Genomic DNA, 21,130 nt, shown 5'->3' with positions numbered 1-21,130 from the left:
GGGGGGGGAGGGTGTGATGCTGGAGAAAGGAGCTATGGTCATTTCCAAAACCAGTGGAATTGTTTCAGAAAAAGAAGCTGAAAGTACCATCTCAGAGGTTAGAACTCACATGGATGTGGCAGAGTTCAGAGCCCATATCGGCGTGTACGGTTTGGTGGAAAAGAATTTTTCGGGGGCCGGCCCTATGGTCCAGTAGTTGAGTTCACACTCTGCTTCAGTGGCCCAGGGTTTTGCGGGTTCGGATCCTGGGCGTGGACCTAGCACTGCTCATCAGGCCCTGCTGAGGCGGCGTCCCACATGCCACAACCAGAAGCATCTGCAACTAGACTATACGACTATGTACTGGGGGCGCTTTGGGGAGAAGAAAATAAAAAAGAGGAAGATTGGCAACAGATGTCAACTCAGGGCCAATCTTTAAATAAAAAAAATAAAAGGAATTTTCACAACCTCAGAACATTCCCATAATGTGAATATCATCAAAGGACTGAATTACTAATGCAATCAGTGTTTCATGCATAAGAGATCACTTTGAACATGATTCATTGTTATAGAAAAATTGTAATCCTACAAAAATAAGACTTTAATGAAAGGGGAATAATTGTCCTCAGGCTCCAACACTGAGTCAAAACATGGATTGTGCAGACGCACTTCCTGGTAAAAAAGCTTTTTTTTTCCCCTTCATTTTTTCAGTACGGGTTAAAATGAAGCACGGAGTTTCAAACTCAGAATGATGGAAAACCCCTGAATAGATTTTCCCGAGTGGACACGCAAGAGGAAGAGGGGGGCAGAAGTAAAACTGAAAGCACAGAATCTGTAAATAAGACCAGGTTTCACAAGGTGGTCTTTTCAGTTTTGTTGCTAATGGAGAAATCGATTTAACACATCAGAAATGGTGTTCCTTACATTTGTTTGTGTGTGAAAGCGGTGATTGTTAAATACGTTGTCATTCGTTTGGGTGCTCATTCCGTAAACTGCTGGGGTACCTGATACATGTCCAGTCCCACTCTGGCCCTGGCGGTACAGTGGCATCAAGGCAAAGTCTGTGTCCCTGGATCAGCGTCCAGCGGGGAAAATGGACAGTTAGCGAGTGGACCATCAGGCGGGAGTGAGTGTTGCGAATCAGAGAGAGTGGACAACATGGTGACAGCAGTGCTATTTTGAAAGGCTGGCCTTCAAAGGCCTTTCTGAGAAGGGACACTTTTTTTTTTTTGGTGAAGAAGATTGGCCCTGAGCTAACATCTGTTTCCAAAATTCCTCTTCCCCCCACCCCCAAAGCCCCAATGCATATTTGTATATCATAGTGGTAAGTCATTCTAATTTTTCTATGTGGGACGCCAGCACAGCATGGCTTGATGAGCAGTGTATAGGTCCACACCCCGGATCCAAACCAGCAAACCCTGAGCTTCTAAAGCGGAGCACAGGAACTTAACCACTCAGCCTCAGGGCCGGCCCCAGAAGGGACATTTTAAGGGAATCCTTGAAGGCACATGAGGGAAGGCGTCAGTGGCTGTGTGGGGGACAGGAAAGACATGCAGGATTTCTCCTAGAATTGAACAAGTTTTTGGAACTTTCTTTTGGAAGAATGAGTAAAAGCATCCAAGAGCATTTTTAAAATTAGATACTAAAATGTATTCTTAGGTTATGGGAATTAATCTCATCTTGATGCAGAAATAGAAAGATCAACAGCAGAGAACAAAAAATGAAGAAATAAAGTCAAATCGGTGAGTAAATAGGATGAACTTGCCTGCAAATACTCTGTGCTTTTATTCTAAAAAACTCACTCTCCGTATTGTTTTCTGTAATGTGAAATTACAGATGCCTTTCTATGGTGGCCAGCGCAAGAAAGCGGAATCTGTCAATAGGAGATGGTGCTCTTGGCTAGGCAGCCCCGGGCGCCGGGTGTGGCCGGCAAAGTGCCGTCCACCGCGTGTCTCTTTAGCAGATTTTGGCAGAGATCCACACGCCGTTAGCAAAATTCTCTGCTTTATATTAAATGAAACGTCCTTGAACCTGTGCTCCGGTCAGGGAAGACCTTACACCAGAGGATACTCTCCCCCAAATGATCTTCACACTGAAGACGGGGGTGAAGAAACCCAGCACCGGAGGCTTCTGCCCCGGTTCCCACCTCCTCCTCGTCAGTTACCCCCTCGTTCTATTCTCACAACACCTCTGACATCCCCGGGGCACCCTCTGGGGCAGTGGAGACCTGCAGAGCCGCTGGCCTGCGGTCGCCCCGGGCACAAGGAGCAGTGGGGTGGGAGTGACAGACTGCCATCTCCTCATCAAGGTCAGGAGCCCTATCCTCATAAATAACACCTACGTTGTCTGTGCAAGGGATGGACGCGGAGGACGTCTGGGCGGACAGAGCACGGCGGGCTCTGTGGCCGTCCTCCAGCGCAGCCTGCTTCCTGGCCTTGCCAGCAGGCGCCAAGCTGCAGCGGCATCTGGACCACTGAGGGAGGGCTCCTCCTCTATGCTGCTTTATGTGGCTCGCGCTCTCCTGCAGGGGACGCTGCACCCAGGCCGGGCGTCCTGCTGATCACAAGGCTGTAGGACAGTGTGACTATCCAACAGCACAACCCAGAGCACCAGGCACATGGATTCACCCACCTAACTGGTCCAGGGAGGATGTGACCTTGGAACCATGGAACTAGGGTGGTCATGAGACATTGGGGGAGCTGCTGTGTCAGACCCTGATGCAGCTGGACCCCTGTCCCACAGCACAGCTGTGACCAGGGTCCCTGGGACCACTCATACACTGAGTAGAATGCATGCATGTCCAAAGGCTTCCATCTGCTGGCTTTCTAAATATTTGGTTATTACCTATACAGGACTGTCGATGAGAAATGATGGGTAACGTTTAACACCAGGCATTGTCTCTCCCACTAGTTTCTCATCTTTATTATCACAAAAATCGTGTGGACAATTTAGACGGGGAGGCATTTTGTGCAATGATGAAATTTTGAACCATTTCTCCCGTGTAAACTTGCATATCTTATTTTCTCCTCACGAACATCTCTCGTAGCAAATCATTTGTCTTGACATCAAAAGACAGTTTATATTTCTTCAAGAATACGTGCTAATAGAAACGAATTCTTACTATATATTGCATGTTAAACATTTGATATTAAACACAGTTTTGGGGGGTCACTTGGGAGGGGGAATTTTGCCACCCCCAGTTTCCTGTGTTGGTAGATATATCCCATTGACTAGAAAATCACATATTTGTGACTCAGTCACGTATTTGTAAATATTTAATTATAGCTGAAGCTTAGGAAATCAGAAAGCTTGATGGCGGGTTGGGAGGTATGAGAAGGGTACGCTTCTTTAAGACAGGGAGTCAGTTTAGAATCTGCACTGTTTTCTGAGATGGGGAAGGAGGGGGGAGACAGGAGCAGCCGTGGGAGGTCACGGCCAAGAGGGACTGGATCCTGCCCCCAGGGACCGCCATGGACTAGGCGAGGTGACCACGTCTGGTTGGGGTGGCTGAAAGGACTTGTCTCCCCTAGACTGAGGGGTTTAAGAGTTTGGGGCCTGAGACTCCGGGATATTTATATTTTTTAAGAGAAATAGGGTTACAAGAATGATACACTCAAGCCAGCTTCTGAAGGGGACTTTAGTAAAACCCAGCTGGGAAAGGAATGACAGGATGACTAGGTGCCTCGCTGTCTTTGCTGTGGGTCTACTGGATTCTCTTTCCTCAGGAAACGAGCACTTTACCCCAGCTTACTCTTCTACGGCTGTGGTTAAATTGTTCGTTCCCAAGTTCATCTGCAGTTTGGAGTTTTTCTGTGAATACATTTCTGTTGACTCACGGGCGGTGATGGGGACAATCTGAGTCGTCTGTAAACCCTCCCAGGGGAAGTCAGGGGTCTGATTCTGAGTCAGCCGCTGGTCCTCTTCCTGGTAGAGGCTTCCTTGACTAGAAATGAAGGAAAGTCAGCTGAGACGGGCTTTCCGGGAGGAGGCCTCACCATCCCAGGGAGCCTTTGGTTTTCCGGTTTTGCTTTTGCTTTTGTTTTGTGCGGCTTTGCGTCACGGGCAGCAACGCCGGCCTCTGAAGGATGCTCTCCTGGCCGTGTCCTCGAGCACAGAGCGACGCTGTGCACTGACACACACCTCCTTTTGCTCAAGGCTTGCTTGAAGGCAGGACGACCGTCCTTTCTGGTTGTTTCGGGAGGGGCCTGGGGCACGGTGACAGCCCCTCCCCGCGTCTCTAAGAGCCAGGCCCTCACGACGGCCTCCCCAGTCGGTCCAAACCTCGCCGCCCGCTGGGGGCGTTAGAAAAGCCATCGAGGCAACGTGGTAGATGGGTCTGTTTCGATTTGTAAGGTGCGGTGACTGCTCAGCTCACGTTTGGTCCCCTCAACCTCCCGTTGAGACAATCTTGATGACATGGAGGGAGCGCTGACAGCCAGTCCATTTCGAGTTTGGCTGATTTTCTATGAATTAAAGTGTTTTTTATCCATCACTATCCATCACCTGTGGCCTGTTCGGGCCCCTCCGTTGTGTGGTTCCCAGACACTGAGATGACCTTTTACTTGGGTTAGTTTATTAGGGAGAACGGGCTGTGATGAAGAGTGGTCACTCCATCCGACAGTGGAAGGGGAGCTCTGTGTCCCACCCGCCGCCTCACCCCGGCTCCTGACCGCCTCCTCCTTCCCCCAGGATGCTGAGCGCTCCTCTGGAGGCTGAGGAGCCAGCAGAGACCGGCGGCCCAGAGGATGGGAGGGCCGGGACCACCCCCCAGAAGGTGGCCGGACTCTCCAGGGAGGACAGCCAGGCCCAGGAGATGCTGGTGAGCTGGGTGACACTGGGCCCTGGGATGCCGGGCACCACAGGGCTTGTGTTTGTGCTGACTTAGTCTCACCAGCTTTTATCCGGACCCTACCCCCGAGACCCGGCATGCGGGGTCCCTGTGCTTCTCATCTTGCAAGCCGGTTTCGGTAATGCTTTCACGGACATCGACATTTGCCTCCTTTGAGGAGGGGCATGGGGTGCCTTCCGTTCTGCCACTTTGTGCCTTGATGGAGCAGAGGCAGGATGCGGAGTTAAACTGGAGTATTTCAGCTTAACCTCCTCAACCCAAGAGGGGGCACAAGACTGTAGAAACTCGCTTCAAAAACTCACAAAGCTTACATCACTTAAGTTGTCCGCCCAGCCCCGAGCTCCAGCAGCTTCCTCGCCCGACTCCTCGGTGAGTCTCCCCACCCTCTGTCCCCAGGAAGGCCCTGGACGTCCCCCATCCATTGTGCCCTCTGTCCAGCCACCGTGGTCACACAGCACAGGACTGTACCTTCTCTCAATCCCGTTTATCCTTGCAACACAGGGTCAAAGGAAGGACCCCCCTGGAAAAGCTGGTGTGTCGGCTTTAAAATGCCGTGGCCTCTGCTAATTTCTAAACAGTTGATAAACTATCTTTTTCAATACAACACAGGTGTTTTGCTTGTGTCTCTGGGAATTCAGAGCTATGAGCCACGGAACATTGATGATAACTATTTCCTGAGTGCCAGGCTCTGTCATAAGCGAGTTCCATGCTCTATCGTCTTGGAGACTCACAACCAACCTGTGACAAGTATCAGGATCACACGTCACCGAGGAAGAGATGGGGCGCCTCACACCTGGCTTAAGGGCCCAGAGCCAGCACAGGGGGGACACAGCCCCAAACCTACGTGCAGAGCCCCCACCTCAGGGTCGACCTCAGAGTCTGGGAGGGGAGACAGGCAAGTGGACAAGTCGATGGAAACCCAGCAGAACCCTGGCCTGGCCCTCAGCAAAGCGGAGGTGGCACTCCCTCTGGGACCTTTAGAACACCATGTTTCGAGGGCACAGAAGATACAGTTATCTATTTGGGTGGAAATGCTGTGGCTTAGAGGGTTGGGTGATATTTCCAACTTCTCTTCAAAGAGGGTCCAGGTTCCAGCATTGTGGGGACCAGGCTAAAGCTTTTCCACTCTACCACTCCATGACTCCCAGGAAAGGGCAGGTGGTGGGGGACATTGTGACAACAGTGACAGAATCTCCTCACAACCAGAGTCGGAAAAGGGGTCCTAGTGAATCGTGCTGACAGTTAAGCAATTAACCCCTTCCATCAAATGACTCAGTGCTGGGCCAGGAGGGAGGCACAAGGTACGCTGATCCACCCCAAGCCTGGTGCTCAGACTGTCCCCCTCCTGGGGCTTCTGAGCCTGAGATTTCTCCTCTCTCTGTTCTCTTGATCTTTGGCTACATTCTTGTTTTCTGCCATCCTTTCCCCAATGTTAGCTTCTGTCTGTCTTGCCAAGTTTGCTAAAACGGGGAGAATTCAAACAGTTGACAGTCCTCGTGGAGGGTCTGCGGTGTGCCAGACACTGTGTGGGGTTCTCGAGACACATCAGCGGACAGCACGTCAGTCCCCGATCCTGAGGACTTGCCCTGTAGTTACTGAAGGAAGGTGGAAAGAAAGCGCCCAAAGGACATAATAAACGAGTGACTGACCGACAGCAATGGAAGGTGAAAGATGTTTTGAAAAAAAAAATTGAGAAGAAACACCAGCCCCGGATCTGAACTTTCTGAGTGCAAAGTTAGGGTCCCCAGCTTACGGACCCTGCCACCTCGCATTGGTGACCCGCCCCCGGGAGCCTCAGCTTGGCGATTTCTCAGCTGGAGATCATAGTGGCGCTCATGCAAAGGCTTGTTTCAGAATTACACGCGCTGACATTTGAAAAGCAGGTGCCCAGCGTTTAGGCAAATGCTAAGCAAATACTCAGTAAATGGTATTTTTGTAACGAAAGGGGGTGATCTGGATGTCGTCGTGAATTTTCACGCTGTTCCTGCATCCTACCCGGGGAAAATCAGAATGAAACTCTAGTCCCCAAAGCGAGGCTGCCCCATCTCTTCATCGGCAATGTGGGGTCATGACACCGCTCCCAGGCAGGCTGTGCGGATCCGAGACAATGGGCCATGGAACTCGAGAATCGCTGTTTCCAGGTCCAGCTTCTGGTCACCAGGATGGGTGGGAGAGTGGCCAGCACACCGGGAGTCCCACACACACGACCCAGTCGTGGAGCTTAATTCCCACCTGGCTTCTAAGTGGAGACACTCATCTCGTCCCTCCCTGGGATCTCTGCTTCTCCCTCTCGCCTTTACTGGAAACATGTCGGGTGCAGATTCCACGCAGGGGAACGTGACCAGGGGTTCGACCAACAGAGATCCTTCCAAGATCCCCTGTTCCCCCCCAGCCTCGCCCTCTGCCCCAAAGCCCCACAGCACCAGTCTTCACAAAGCTAGTCATTTTAGGATAATTCCCGCGGGGGAAGAAGAATAGTAATTCAATTTAAAATTAAGATGCGATTGTTTTTCCGCTGTTTCTAGAATAAACCAAGAGAATAATGTAATCACTAATTTCTTCCCAAATTGTATTTTCTCTTTTAATAGTTCATTTGCAATGTGATGCTAATGACTTTTCAGAGATAATCTCTATAAAAGGAAAATACTCTCCTCGAGTTCTAGAGTTTCATATCTTATTTTCTTTATTCTAGAGTTCTCTACCAAATTGTTTCTAATGTAGACAGGTTAAAATCTCCTTTCTGAAATGACTTTGAACGTTTCCTTTATTATGCCCGATGGCTCGTATTTCTTTTATTTTGAAGTCTGTTTTGTATATTAGCATGAAAAGCTGTGTGACATTATGAGGGACATCACTGCATGAAGTAGGTACAAAAATAACAACTAACACTTCCTCAGCGTTTTCCACTCTCTGTCCTGGGAGTTCTATATTCAGCACAGGTTTCAATTCTCAAAATAAAAATCTGAGGTCATTTTGTGTCACCAGTTTGGACAAGAGGCAACTGAGGCCCAGAGAGGTTAGGTGGCTTACCTGAGGTCACACAGCAAGGAAGTGGTGAAGCCAGGATTACAGTTTAGGTCTGAATCATTTCAAAACTCATGCTCTTAACTCCTGTCTATACTGACCCCTAAGGATAAGAGGAAGAAGAAAAACATGAAAGAAGTCTCAGCCTCTTTTTGCCACAGTGATATTTTAACAAAGAACAATGATTCGCTAACCCTCTTTATCCAGTTATGTCATGTGGCATCCTTCATAATGGACACTACTCAACAAAAACGGATGTGGGTCTTATAGTTGCATTTAGCTCATCAGATGTCCGGGCACCAGCCGTGACGTGTGAGGGGCTGTCTGGTGTGCTCTTTCTCACCGCAGCGACTGCAGCAGCAGATCTCCGAGCTCCGGGAGGTGGTCAGGAGGCAGGAGGCTTGGTGGGCTGCGGCTCACCGCCGACTCCAGAACCAGATAGATGCTCTGCTGACACAGAACCTGGAGCTGCTGCGGGATGGACCGAGAGCCTCAGAGCTGCAGCGACTGGAGGCCAAAAAGACGCACACAGCCTCCCACGCCCCGAGAAGGAAATCCGACACGCTGGTACCAAAAGGCTCCTTTTGTTTTACTTAGAAGTAGCATCATTAACAAAGGTGTACGCTTCATCACTGGGGCGTTGTGGTGTCTCTCCCCATCCAGGAGGTGAAAGGGCTTTCTTTAAATCAGTTCCATTTCTCACAAATAATGGGTGATCAGTCAAAGGTGTCGGGGAGGAAGACATTTCCTCTACCCTCTCTTGGTTCATCTGGCTGGAGAATGAATTAAATTCACATGAGACAGAATAGCAGGAGAAAATTAAACAAAGCTTTATCTAAAATCTGAGGACCATGGTCTGGGGCTTTTCTTCCTGAAGGAAGAAAGGGCACCGAAGAAGTGGGGTGCACAGAGTGGTTATATACCCCCAAACAGGATGTTTCACATAGGATTGAAATGTCCCTTTTACAATAGTGGCGAGACTGCTCTGTCGACACAGTGGTTGATGGAAACAGCAGGTAGGTCTGCTGTCTCAGTGAACACAGCAGGGTGGCAGGTCTGTTGTCTCGAGCTGGGTGGTCACAGGTGAGCTGGGTGGTCAAAGGTGAGCGCAGCAATCAGTTCCTAGCATAAGGAAAGATGCTTATCCCTAAGGAAATGCCAATGAGGGGGGGGAAGTTGCACATTTATCTTAAGGCCATTTGTTCTTGCCATAGTAAATGTTTAAAGCAGATATACAATGCATGCTCAATGGCCACAGTCAGGCCCTTTTGGAAAAAAGCAAAGTCAGGCCAAACCAGACTTATACCAAATGGCCGCCTCATGTACTCCAATATATCCTATTGCTTGCCATTTCCACCTGTCAATGTATATATGGGAGAGGCCAGGCAAGCTGAGCAACTCACCAAAATGGCTGAAACCACCACATTAAATACCATATCCAGCTAAAGACAAAGGAGGATGTTGGGGGTGGAGGGGGAGTCAGTTACAGGAGGTTACCAGACAAGCACAGTAAACGAATGCAGATTTAAGTCCTTGCCTTCCCCAGTGATTAAGAGTTTCTAGAGACAAGGTCCTCTCCCCTTCTTCCTGGTACAGAGAGGGAGACATCTTTACAGGTGGAGGTTTCCTTTACAATGTGAATGTCTCTTACAAAGGCTAAGTAAATTCTACTTTTCAGTTGCTTTCCTGTCTGCAAAGTAACCAGCCTCAAATAATCATCACGCCAAAGAGACATATCTTGGGGTGGCCAATTCCAGGCCCCCACAAAGGCATCAGGGCTCCCACTGTCGCTCCAGCACGTGATAACAGCAGCGGCAAACACTGACCAGGGTTTACACGGACTGGGCCTGTGCTCGGGACCCCTGTTTACTCCCGACCATGACCCCGGGAGATAGATTCTATTACTAACTCCTGTCAAGGTCGTGTGGCCAGTGGACTGCAGGGCCTGGATCTGGACCCAGAACCTGCTCACAGGACCTCAGCTGCTCTGTTCATGCAGTGTGACAGCTTTATAGAAATGGAATGCAGACCACCCTGCTTCATCTCAAAGGAAGAGTCAGCATTCTTAGACGGACGTAGTCAGTCCCTTTAAACACGGGCCCGCTTTTACCTAACATCTGTCTTCATGTCTGGGTCGTGGGACTAAGGGAATGTGCAGAAGAGGTTGTGACTGTGGCCAGAGCTTGATCGCTTTGTCTGTGTTATGTCTGTGTTCTGTTTCCTGCATACGTGTCTAAGCAACTGGAATCATTAAAGTTGTGTGCACAGATGTCGACAAGAAACCCTGTAAACACACTCAAAATCTGAGTGGGGGTATTTTCTAGCGGGCTAAGGAAAGCCCTAACATTTCTTATCCGCACTTGTTGTGCGAACTTTTATGTCTACAGTTCAAAGAGTTAGGGCATTTCTGACATGGCACAGTGACTGACACACACACACATACACACACCCCCCCTCTCATTTTGAGCTCGTGCGCTTGGTGAATTTCCAAACCTTGCAGACTCTGTGCACAGTGCTGGTCACAGAGTCGTAGGGCTATTCACAAGGACAGCATCTGCTCTCAGAAAGACACCTCGACTTGAAGAAAACAGGGCGGATATGTGAATTCCACATAGATACAAACAGTATAGGTATGTGTGCGTGGAAAAGAACTGAAAACACCACATTCCACCCCAAGGGCCTGCTGTTTCCAGAGTTTGCTTTTGAGCTGGGAACCTTGAGATTTTGCATTTAAATCTTTGAGGAAATGTGAGGGACAGCCCTAGAAACAGGGTCAGTTGTCTTTCTTCTTCAATACTTTCTCTGTTGGAGACACGTAATCCACAGAAGTAAATTGGGATGTTGTTTGTTTTGTTTCCTTTGGGAATCTGGGCTGTCTTGAAACAGCGGACGACAGTGAGAGACACAAGGCACACAGTGGCCCCGTGCTCATGGTGTGTTGTGTTCTGTGAGAATCTGCAACACACTGAGGGGCAGAAACTAGCCCACGCCCCTCATCACTTCCCTATCTTCTCCCTAGGGCATTGCAATTCTTGTCGAATGCATTAAAATTTGAATTTATCCTACAGTTGCTATTCCTCCTGAAATTCATTTGTGATAAATTGCCTTTCAGGTATCAGAATCTAATTTTGGAAAAACTCCACCTCCGACCGCTGATGAGGAAATAGCACCCAAACACGCGGGCCGCCAAAGTCACAGTGCTACTTTCGTAGGACAAAGGCCGTCGTCTCAAAACGTAACTCCCTCCCGGGTGACCCTCAGTGTTTATAACCTGTGAAAGGAAGCAGAGGTCTGGTACCCAGACCCGTGTATCCCGCCTCCCTGCAGGAGCAGCTCTTGTAACGGCCGGTTTCCCATCCCCGTCTCCTTGAGCGCTCACAGCAGCGAGCCTAGCGGGGGGCTGACCACAGACGGGAGGGCTGGCCGCTTTACTTCTCTTAATGCAGCCTGAGGCCGGGGTTTTAAGTAGCCACGTGTTTTAATGTTGTTTGGCTCACGCGTCGCACATCTTTAAAGCCATGTATTTCCCGGGTCACCGCTGTGGCTCGCACCTGCTGCTTCAGCACAGGCTCTCTCCATGCGGAGCGTATGCTGTTCATTTCGGGACCTCGGTGCAGGATGCTGTTTGATCTCTATTGCATTTTCCTGGTGAAACTTCCCTCCTCTTTAGAATATTTTGCCACCCAGGGTATTTGTTACCATCCCAGATTTGGGTCATCCTCACACTTGGGAGCCTGTCTGTGTCCCCATCCAGCAGTGGATAATGGGGTTGACCTGTGCTGAGAAGACCCCCAAACTCCTGAAGATCATCGAATGTCCTGGCATTGTTTCCCAATGCAACTGTTCAGCGGGAAATATTTTATTCCTTGTGGGAGGGTCTGGAATTGCCTCATCCAGGCATTTATTAAAAGTGGGAGAAGTATCTTTTTTGGAACGTTTGAGTAGAGACCATCTGAGTCCCAGGATGAGCTGCGCAGACTGTCTGCTGTCTGGTTTCCTCTGAGATGCAGGCTTCCCGTATGTTCCCGTATTGCACTGAATTAATTAGACACAGGAAGTATAATTGCTTAATAAAGGTATGTATGAGTGAACGAATAATTGGCTTATCCATACCTCAAAACAGTCAACTTTTGAATAATGCAAAGGGTAGAAGAAAATTCCTGCTATACATTTTTAAATTCGATTTTGAGCAATTTATTCTGTTGTGATGGCAAACCTTTTCTACAGGGTCAATCACAACTTCCCTGAATTCCACAAAAACATGGGCTGCAAAATGGAAAATGAGATATAACAAGAGTTCTACTTTGCGGGACATAGAAATGGGGTTATAATGGTCTAGCTTCTGTGACAACCAGCACCATGTATTTATCGATATTTTTGGATAATGTGATTGTTATTAACGCAAAAGTACCCCCATGTTTATTTTCAGCCAATAAGTATAAAGATAGAAAGAATTGACTCAGGGAAAAGAATGTCATGTGGAGACGGAGATAAAACTCTTTCCAGAAGTCTTCAAGTCAGAAGTGCAATGCCCACTGGGAGGGACATTCCTTCTGAAGACGAGCCCACTGTGTTTGAGGATGAAAAGGTAACATTGGAGAATGTATTTTTAAAATTTAGATTTAGATAAAAATTCCACATAGTTCTAACAAGAATACTCTATTATTCAAAATAGGTTAAATTTATTTAGAATAATTCAATTTCCCTAGATTAAAAAAAATTGAATTTCTTGGGCCAGCCTGATGGCATAGTGGTTAAGTTCACAAGCCACACTTCAGCGGCCCAGGGTTCACCAGTTCAGATCCCGGGCGTGGACCTACACCCCACTCATCAAGCCATGTTGTGGCAGGTGTCCCACATACAAAATAGAGGAAGATGGACACAGATGTTAGCTCAGGGCCAATCTTCCTCACCAAAAAAAAAAAAAAAAAAAGGATTTCTTCAGATTTGTCTTTAATGCTAAAAATATAAACTAACTGAATCAACCATTACTTGCTCTGCTATGCTCTCTGTATTTCTGCATTTAAAAAAATGGCCTATCTCATAGAGCTGTGGTTATGGTCAAGTCCCCGGATGTTATGTTATTAAAACATGTTTACAGTTGAAAATGACTTTCTGCAGCTCCCAGTTTTTGATCTTGAGGCCCTCCAGCTGAAGGGGCAGTGTCAGGTTTGTGACTGTCATTGCCCCCAGGCTGCACACCCATCTTCCCAAAGTCTGCAAAAATCGAACGGCAGGAAGTCCCCAGTGCCAGCTGCGAATGTCGTGCTCAAGGAGGACGAGCCAGCCGCAGACGGAAATGGTGAGATCATCATGAGCGTTTTTGCTTCCTATTTTGCCTCCTGCTTTAAGATGTGGGCTTGTGTGACATGGAAGTGTTTGCTCAAAATCTTCCCACAGCAAGTGCCCACAGGTCACAGAGCATCCTCATTTCTGACTCCTTTTCCGAGGCCCTTGAGGCGTCCTCTCCTGTCGGTCTTGCCAACGCTCCCAGCCTCCTCCCAGCGCACAGCCAAAGCTGGTTCTGGGGGGCTGGCCTTGGCCTCGGCCTCTCCCTTTTCTCTGCGTGGGCCCTCGGGCAGTCTCGTGCCTCCCTGGGCCTTCCCTGCCACCTTGATACAGCACTCCTGATCTGGCCTCTGTCCCCCTTTTCCTGAGTTCCAGGGCTGTCAGCACCACCGTGCAGAGCCTTCTGCATCAGGGGCCTCACCAGCGGGAGTGCAGTTGGGCGAGTCAGGAGGGGCCCCCTTCCTCAGGTTGCCATCAGAAAATTAGCACCCTCTGTGACACCTGCTGGAGGCTGTCAGCATAGGCACCGCCTGTGATGTGGGCGGTGCCCCTCAGGTGTGGGGCCTGCAGACTCGAGGCCAAAACGTGAACTCTCAGCTTCCTCAGACCTGAACTGCTTACAGGCCTGCATCCCCGAATGCGGGACCTCTTATCAGTTGCCATCCTGCATCCGTCAGTCCCCTGGGCCTGAGACGTACGGACTGTTTCAGACCCCTTCCTCCCCTCCCCCCCCAGGTTGGCTAGACGCTGCTCCATCGATTTGACTCTCGACTCTCCCCGTTCTCAACCCTCCAGCTTGGCCGGGCACCGTGCTGTCTTCTCTGAGTCCGCCTAACGGTCTTCCTCCACTCCATTTTCACCTCCACTGGGGCCAGCTTCACAAACACGAGGCTGATGTATTGCCCCACGGCTCCAACCGGCCCGCAGCTCCTCACCCTAGGGAACTTGACATTCCTCTGCATGGCATGTCACTCTCTTCACCTGCAGCCCGTACCTGCCTGCCACCCTGCTACCCTGTGGACCCTCCACCCGCTCAGGCCTCCTAACAACCTCAGTTTACCCATTGCACCCTTCGCGCTTTCTGCTACTTACATGCACAATGGAACACCTCCTCCTGCCTCGGCTCAAACCTCCAAGAATTGTCTCAATGGATAATCAATACCTTCTTGGTGACGCTTTCCCTGACTCCCCTGTGAGCCAGTGGCTTTCCTCCACCAGGCTCCTGGTCCAACAACCCAATATCACGTGGACCACATTTTTCCCTTCCTGTCTCCATCTCCCCACTGGACCATACGCAGCTTAAAGGCAGGGACAAGACCTTTTCAACTTCCTCTCCTGAAGCATCTTATTACTTGAAGAAGAGTGACATCCAGTAGATATTTATTGAGTATATTCATTAAATAGTTCATGTTTCTTACATGATCAAATGTCACGTGTTCTTGACTGACCCTACGTTCGTATAACTGACCCTCTATTTATGTAGTAATCTCATGAAAAAGAAGAGAATATGTTCACAGTGGGTTTCATCAGACTTAGAAATTGCATTGGGATAAGGGTATTTTCCAGTGTGTGTGCACTGTCCTTTTAAACTCGCCTTCTCTGCTTTCGTAGACACGAGCACATCGCCCTCCCAGAGTCCTGTGGGCAGCTCTCCCGCCCAGGTGCAGACTGATGAGTTCCCCGGGTCCTCCCCGAACGTGGCCGAGCCCCAGGTGAGTGGGCACCCGGCCCCCCAGCAGTAAGGGATCGTTCCCCCTCCCGTCTTCCTGGGGAGGACAGAAAACCAAGACGATTCCTAATGCTGCCTTCCTTCCTGAGGGAGTTCAGCCTTTTCAATAAGTACAAACTTTTTTTTTTTCTAGTTTTAAGTTGATTGCCTTCAGCACATGGTCAAAAACAAGATCGATATTTCTGCATCCTTGAGTTCCCCAAATCAAGGTGTTATATTACTTTTTTTTTTTTTTTTTTTAAAGATTTTATTTTTTCCTTTTTCTCCCCAAAGCCCCCCGGTACATAGTTGTGTATTCTTCGTTGTGGGTTCTTCTAGTTGTGGCATGTGGGACGCTGCCTCAGCGTGGTCTGATGAGCAGTGCCATGTCCGCGCCCAGGATTCGAACTAACGAAACACTGGGCCGCCTGCAGCGGAGCGCGCGAACTTAACCACTCGGCCACGGGGCCAGCCCCGGTGTTATATTACTTTTAATTATAGTTTTTAACCTAAATTAATATAATCAAAGACAAATGTAACAAAAATATTTCTAAGCCCCGGTTAGCGGTCCACTTATTACGTGTTATATATAATAACAAATGTCAACAAAAACGAAATAATTTTCTCCTCGGGAGGAAATTTGGGCTGTAAACTTATTTAGGATGTGAAAGCAGACAACTGGTGAGAAAATAAGGAAGAGCGGGTCCCCCCTCCCTTCCCGTGTCATGTGAAGGGCCCATATCCTATTTTGCCCTTTCTGACATCATGAAGGGAGTGAGAAGTGGCAACATTTTTCTCTGGGTTTTATTTCATTCTGAATTGGGCTGTTCTGGTTACCAAACGCACTCGTCTCATCTCAGTGCCTCAGAAAGCAACTCCACATGCTCTTGCGAGTGGCTTCTTGATTAGGACGTTATTTCATTAGTGGAAATAATTGTTGTCACCATGATCATCCTGGCCCAGATTGAACTACAGGCAAGTTGGGGATGTACATCTTCTTAAAAACATAAAATGCGGTCCAGAGTCCTGGCACCAACTCCCCAGAGCACAGCCTTGCTTTCTACTCAGTGAGATGCTGCAAGATGTTGGGGACGTGCCTTCTCCCGCCTCATCATCGCAGTTCTCAGGGAGACCTCGCGAGACAATGATTCTTCTCTTTCTGCAGAATCTTCCTGTAGAAGCGGTATCTTCCCCAAATGCATTACAACACGTGGACACTAAGATAAAAAAGGAGGAAAAAGCAGAAGAAATACAACCCCCAGACGGCCAGGTAGGCTGCTGTAGATAGTCCTGTCTCGCTAAGCTACATTCCTGTGTGCGTTGTACTTCTGCTCCACCCGGACCATCCCAGGGGCTCTGACCCAGAGGCCAGGCAAGCATCTATGGGAGAGGACACTTCTAGCATTGCTGGCTGTCAGTTTGTTTCTAGCAAATAAAGCAGCAAACTTTCTAAGAGCAAAAAAAAAAAAAAAAATTTTAACATAATTTGCCTCTTACTGCCTCAATCTCTCTCAGTCTCCACATTTAACTCTCGAGGAGAGCTTCAGTTCCTGAAGGATGCGTCCACGGGGGCGGTTGCCATCTCAGGAATGGGGGGAGAAGGGGCAAGCTTCACTTGCAGCAGCTGATGCTGTGTGAGTTCTCAGGAGAATGCAGCGTTGTGTCACGCTTGGAACAGGGATGGTCCAGCTCCTCATTCAACTCAACAGCTCATTCGTTGTGAGCCTGTGTCATTAGCCTTCGGAAGCCAGGAGTCTTCCTTGTTCTTGCTTTGTTGACTTAACTCTGCCTGAAATAGAGGTGGATTAAAGTTCTTATAAGCAGATAAAATGGTTGCTATCTAGATTTTTCAGGGGAAAAAAACTTCCATAAAATTTAACTACTTTATCCTACCGTCTCAACAGGTAGATCCAAGAGAATTAAGTGATATTCCTTGAATAAGTACATGGATGAGTCAATCACTCATTTCAGGACTCCTCAAAGGCTGGGGGCACAAGATAGGTGACTCACTCTTCTGTCTCCTGAGCATAATCCACCTGTCTGCCCCTATATTCACGCCCCGCCCCCCCCCCCCCCCCCCCGCTCCATTTTCCTCCATTACCTCATCATCTCCTCTTAGCTCTCCTCTTGTGCCTGTCTCTTGCAAGCCTGGCACTGGGTATGCTGAAATTCTTCGTGTACTTATTTGCTTGTTCTTGTCTTCTTTTTATCACGTATGTGCAAAAATTTTACCTGATTTTAAAAATTTTCTTATGTGGAGCATTTAAAACATTATCTGTGCTTTTTCATATCTGAGAAGTAATTGGTCCTTTCAGCCTCGTTGGAGTTTTTATTGTTGGTTGAGAAATTAATCTCTAAGATCGGACTGAACACAACCTTGCTTCATTTATCCAGTTGGTTTGGGACCAGAGCGAACAAGTGGTCTTGGTTCAAACCTCAAACCAGATGGCTGCTGCGCTGGCCCCCAGGTGGTGTACATCATCGTGTACTGTTGGATGAGTTGCCCAAGAGATTTGCAGAAGCCAGGCGTTAGCTTTCAGTTCCCTGTATGTTTTCTCAGTTGAATTAACTCCTTTATTCCTGAGCTGTGGTTAAGAGTAACAAGGTCACGTAATCAATGACAACATAGTTTACCACTTGGAATTTTCACAGGCTCAAATATTAACTCACGAAATCTTGATATTACTACTGTCAGTTTTTTCCCTTCTGTTCATCTTTGCACGAATAATATTTTCAATCTGAAGACAAAGATATTCTTCTCTAAGTTCCTGGTTCAGCATTATGCATATGAAGTAAAATAAGATTTGCCGATTGTTAATTGAAATCGATAGATCTTCGGGACAAAGGAGAATGTGGATCAAAGGGATGGGATGGAAAGACAATGTACAAGGATAACGCTTACACAGTAATTACTGCAATTTATATGGCCCAGGATTTCCAAATTCACCAAATTTAATGACCAGGAATTATCTAGACTGACAACTAATAATTTGATAATCTAGGTAAATTTGCATAACACGATTTTAAGAAAGCCAGACATTTGTACGGCAAATCATACCATTCATTATTCATATCCAGATTCAGAGATGGGGATTTGGAGCTAATCAATTTAGTGAGTTGTTTTTTGTGGAAATACAACAATTGGCATCGAAGATGCCATGCAGGCAATGGGCACAAAATGATTTTGAATGGCAGGAAAAATAATGAAACCACAATAATCGTGCTTTAAGCAATCTTCCATTTGGGAACTTTTGTGTTTTCACGAAGGTGGAGCAGGCGCTCAGTGACAGCTGTAAAGTCATCAACTTCTCGAAAGGCACAGAGAAGGACACGAGTGTTGACAAGAAGACCACCAACACCAGTGCTGAGAAGAAGACCACGGTCCTACGGTTTCTTAACGGGGACGTGAAGAAGATCCTTCCAGATCAGAGAGTGGTGTGTACAATCTACATAGTTGTCTTTTTTTTTTTTAAATCAAAATCCACCCAATTATTCAGAAAATTTTTGCACATCTGCACCGTTGCTCTTCCGGGGGCTCAAGGATGAGGGATGGGGAACTGGGCAGAAGACGGACTTTTCATTACTTGGGCTATTGTAGGACAGGTGCTCTTGGGCAAGGGAGAGTCTTGGTTGACTGGAACCTCAGGTCTCCACGTTGAACCGAAACTCGCCACCGGCACCGGTCCTTGTTGTGAATCTCGCTCAATCATCTTGTGATAGGTAAGCTGCCCTGACCTCACTCAAAAGATGATTATGAAAATTAAATGACACAGTATGCTAATGATGCCCCTGCCTCAGTTTCTCCAGGAACACAATAGCAAACACTTAGTGAATGTGCGTTTATTGAAGAATTAGATTTACTATTGCTGTAAAGTTAGGCAGGGTCATGAACTCGTACCTGGTACAGGCTGGAGGTCAGATCAAAGCGATGGTTTTCCGTTTCCTCAGTCCAGCAACTTCTACCCAGTCCCATGGGAGGAGGGGCCAGTCTCCCTGTAGCCCCCCGCTGGGTGCTGGGTGCAGCAGGAATCACGGGTCTAGGAGCCACAGGAATCTGGGGCTGAACCGCTCTCAGTGACCGTGTATAGAATGTGAGCAAGTTAATCTCATCACGCCTCTGTTCTTGCATCTGAAAAATCAGGAAATTCCTGTTTCATAGGTGAGTGGTTCTTAACTGGGGGCGATTTTGAGCCCCAGGAACCTTTGCAATGTCGGAGACGCTTGGTTGTCACAGCTGCGGGTGATGGGAGTTGCTATTGCATCTGGTGGATGGTGGCCTATGATGGTCCCCCATGACACAGAACTATCCGACCCAGATTGTCGATTGTGCCAAGATTGGGAAAACCCATTATGGGTTATTAGAAGGTCTAAATTCAGACCCACAAGTATGGCTTGGTGCATGTTAAGACCTCACTAACTGATAGCTGGTAACTCATAGTTCTAACTAGTATTGGTGGATGATAGCCATGTGGAGGTGAGCTGTAGATCATCGTAGGTAGAGGCCTGCTTGATGTCGGGGAGCTGTGATGCGCGTGTGACCCCAACAGGACATCCAGCATGTCTGTGTGATGTTAGGGTACTAGATATGGGGAAAATAGATTCAGCAGAATTTGGGGGTTTTACAGACAAGGTCTCCAGAGAGGCAATAATTCAAGGTTTAACTCCATTCTAACTTAAGAAAACTGGGTAATTTATAAAGAATCATTATAAATAAGGCCTGGAGATCAGGGTAGGTTTGTAGTAGATTGACAACATTCTTTTAGTATTGAAACGTTACCAAATTGTACTCTATGCATTTCTTTAAAAAAATCTTTCAGAATAATCAACTTTAGGGCTTTTCCCCAAGCTTTGAGAAACATTCAGAAGCACAGGGCCCTGGGAATTCTGAATGACTGTGGAGCTCATGTTTTTTCTGTTTTATTGGTTTTAATTAGAGGGATCTGCTCATCGCTCTGTTATTTTACCCCCAGCTAAAGCCTTCTGGCCATTCCCAAGGGCGGATGTTAGCGTGCTGCAGTCGTGTCACCCGCCATGCCTTCTTTCATTGGTCTGAGCTAACCCGCACATCCCCTTTTTTGCAAGGCAATGCAAACAAAGAGAGTCTGGAAGACCCCATTGGAATGGTGGATTTTTACTATGTCTCAAGCCCGTGAATAATATGTGAATGCTGATCTTGTAACTTACCTCAACTCTTTGTAAATTTTTTTTTTTTTGGTGAGGAAGGTTGGCCCTGAGCTAACATCTGTTGCCGATCTTCCTCTTTTTTAAATTTTCTTTTTCTCCCCCAAACTCCAGTATATAGTTGTGTATTTTCAGTTGTGGGTCCTTCTAGTTGTGGCACGTGGGACGCCGCCCCAGCATGGCCTGATGAGGGGTGTGTAGGTTCTCATGTGGGATCCAAACCAGTGAACCCCGGGCCACACAAGCGAGCCGCAAACTTAACTGCTCGGCCGGGGGGCCAGTCCCATACTCTTTGTAAACTTTGAACCCTGAGTTTCCCTCATTTGGGGGAAGCAAATAGCTGTTTCTTAGCCAGACTCAGGAGAGTGTAGAGATGCAAAGACTGGGACAAATCCAAGAATTGATGGAGATGACGATGAAGATGAGATGCCAGGGAGAACAGGACCCCAGTGCCGTCCTTGGAAGGAAATGCTCCCCTCTTGATCTTTCGCGTGGTCACAGTGAAGAGTCGTTGGAGGCAAAGTGTCCCTTCCCAGGGCACCTACTGAGCGGGCACTGCTTTTCTCCATTGTAATCTCTTTGGTCTGGAGGGAAAACCGGGCCTTGAAAGGAGCCCTGGGCAGAACATGATCCGTGCTGAAATGATGGAGAAATCAGCATTCTCTGCTTCCATCTCCCTTTCGAACCAATTATCCTTGCAAGAAGAAGAACGCCTTCGAGACATTGGAACAGCTCAGTCCTTTAAATCTCAGTAACGATTTTTTCCAGTAATTCAACTTTATTTAATACATTCTCTCCGTGTGTTCTCTCAGCCTCTTTTCCTGATGGGCAGAGGTTGCCACTGTAGATGACCCTGTGAAGGGGCCGTGCCAGGATCCCTAAGCTGGGAGTGGAGCGAAACTTCTTCCTTCTAAGTTCTCTACTCTGAAATCAAACGTATAAGTTATGCAGATTTTTGTTTCCATCTCCTTATTTTTTTTTGACTTTCCCCTCCCTCCTTTATGGTTCAGGCCAGCTCAGGCCTGATCTTGTTTTTTTTTTTCCAAAAGGACCTGATGTGGCCGCTGAGCACGGCTTGTATATCTGCTTTAAGCATTTGC

General features: G+C 47.9%; 1 protein-coding gene and 1 long non-coding RNA gene across 4 annotated transcripts in view; one reads left to right on the top strand and one right to left on the bottom strand.

Annotated features, from left to right (window-relative positions):
* The window catches only part of TCP10L (t-complex 10 like), a 40,418-nt gene that overhangs the window by 6,740 nt on the left and 12,548 nt on the right, over positions 1-21,130 (top strand). Inside the window, 9 exon segments of one of the 3 annotated variants that reach the window (NM_001433672.1) lie at positions 3,393-3,463; positions 4,669-4,798; positions 8,201-8,419; positions 10,965-11,087; positions 12,282-12,440; positions 13,046-13,154; positions 14,753-14,853; positions 16,015-16,119; positions 18,117-18,284. In NM_001433672.1, coding sequence (NP_001420601.1) covers positions 4,670-4,798; positions 8,201-8,419; positions 10,965-11,087; positions 12,282-12,440; positions 13,046-13,154; positions 14,753-14,853; positions 16,015-16,119; positions 18,117-18,284 — 1,113 coding nt within the window. In that variant the 5' untranslated portion in view covers positions 3,393-3,463; position 4,669. 3 annotated transcript variants of the gene reach the window in all.
* On the bottom strand, positions 15,092-17,364 carry LOC138921702 (uncharacterized). The gene is made up of 2 exons (XR_011434508.1): positions 16,951-17,364; positions 15,092-16,638 (listed from the first exon to the last, which is right to left on the bottom strand). It is a non-coding gene; the product is annotated as an uncharacterized lncRNA (long non-coding RNA).

Source organism: Equus caballus, chromosome 31 (assembly GCF_041296265.1).
Source record: "Equus caballus isolate H_3958 breed thoroughbred chromosome 31, TB-T2T, whole genome shotgun sequence".
In the NCBI taxonomy this organism is placed as follows: domain Eukaryota; kingdom Metazoa; phylum Chordata; class Mammalia; order Perissodactyla; family Equidae; genus Equus; species Equus caballus.
Note: the sequence above shows the minus strand (reverse complement) of the source record. Positions and strands in the feature narration are given on the sequence as shown.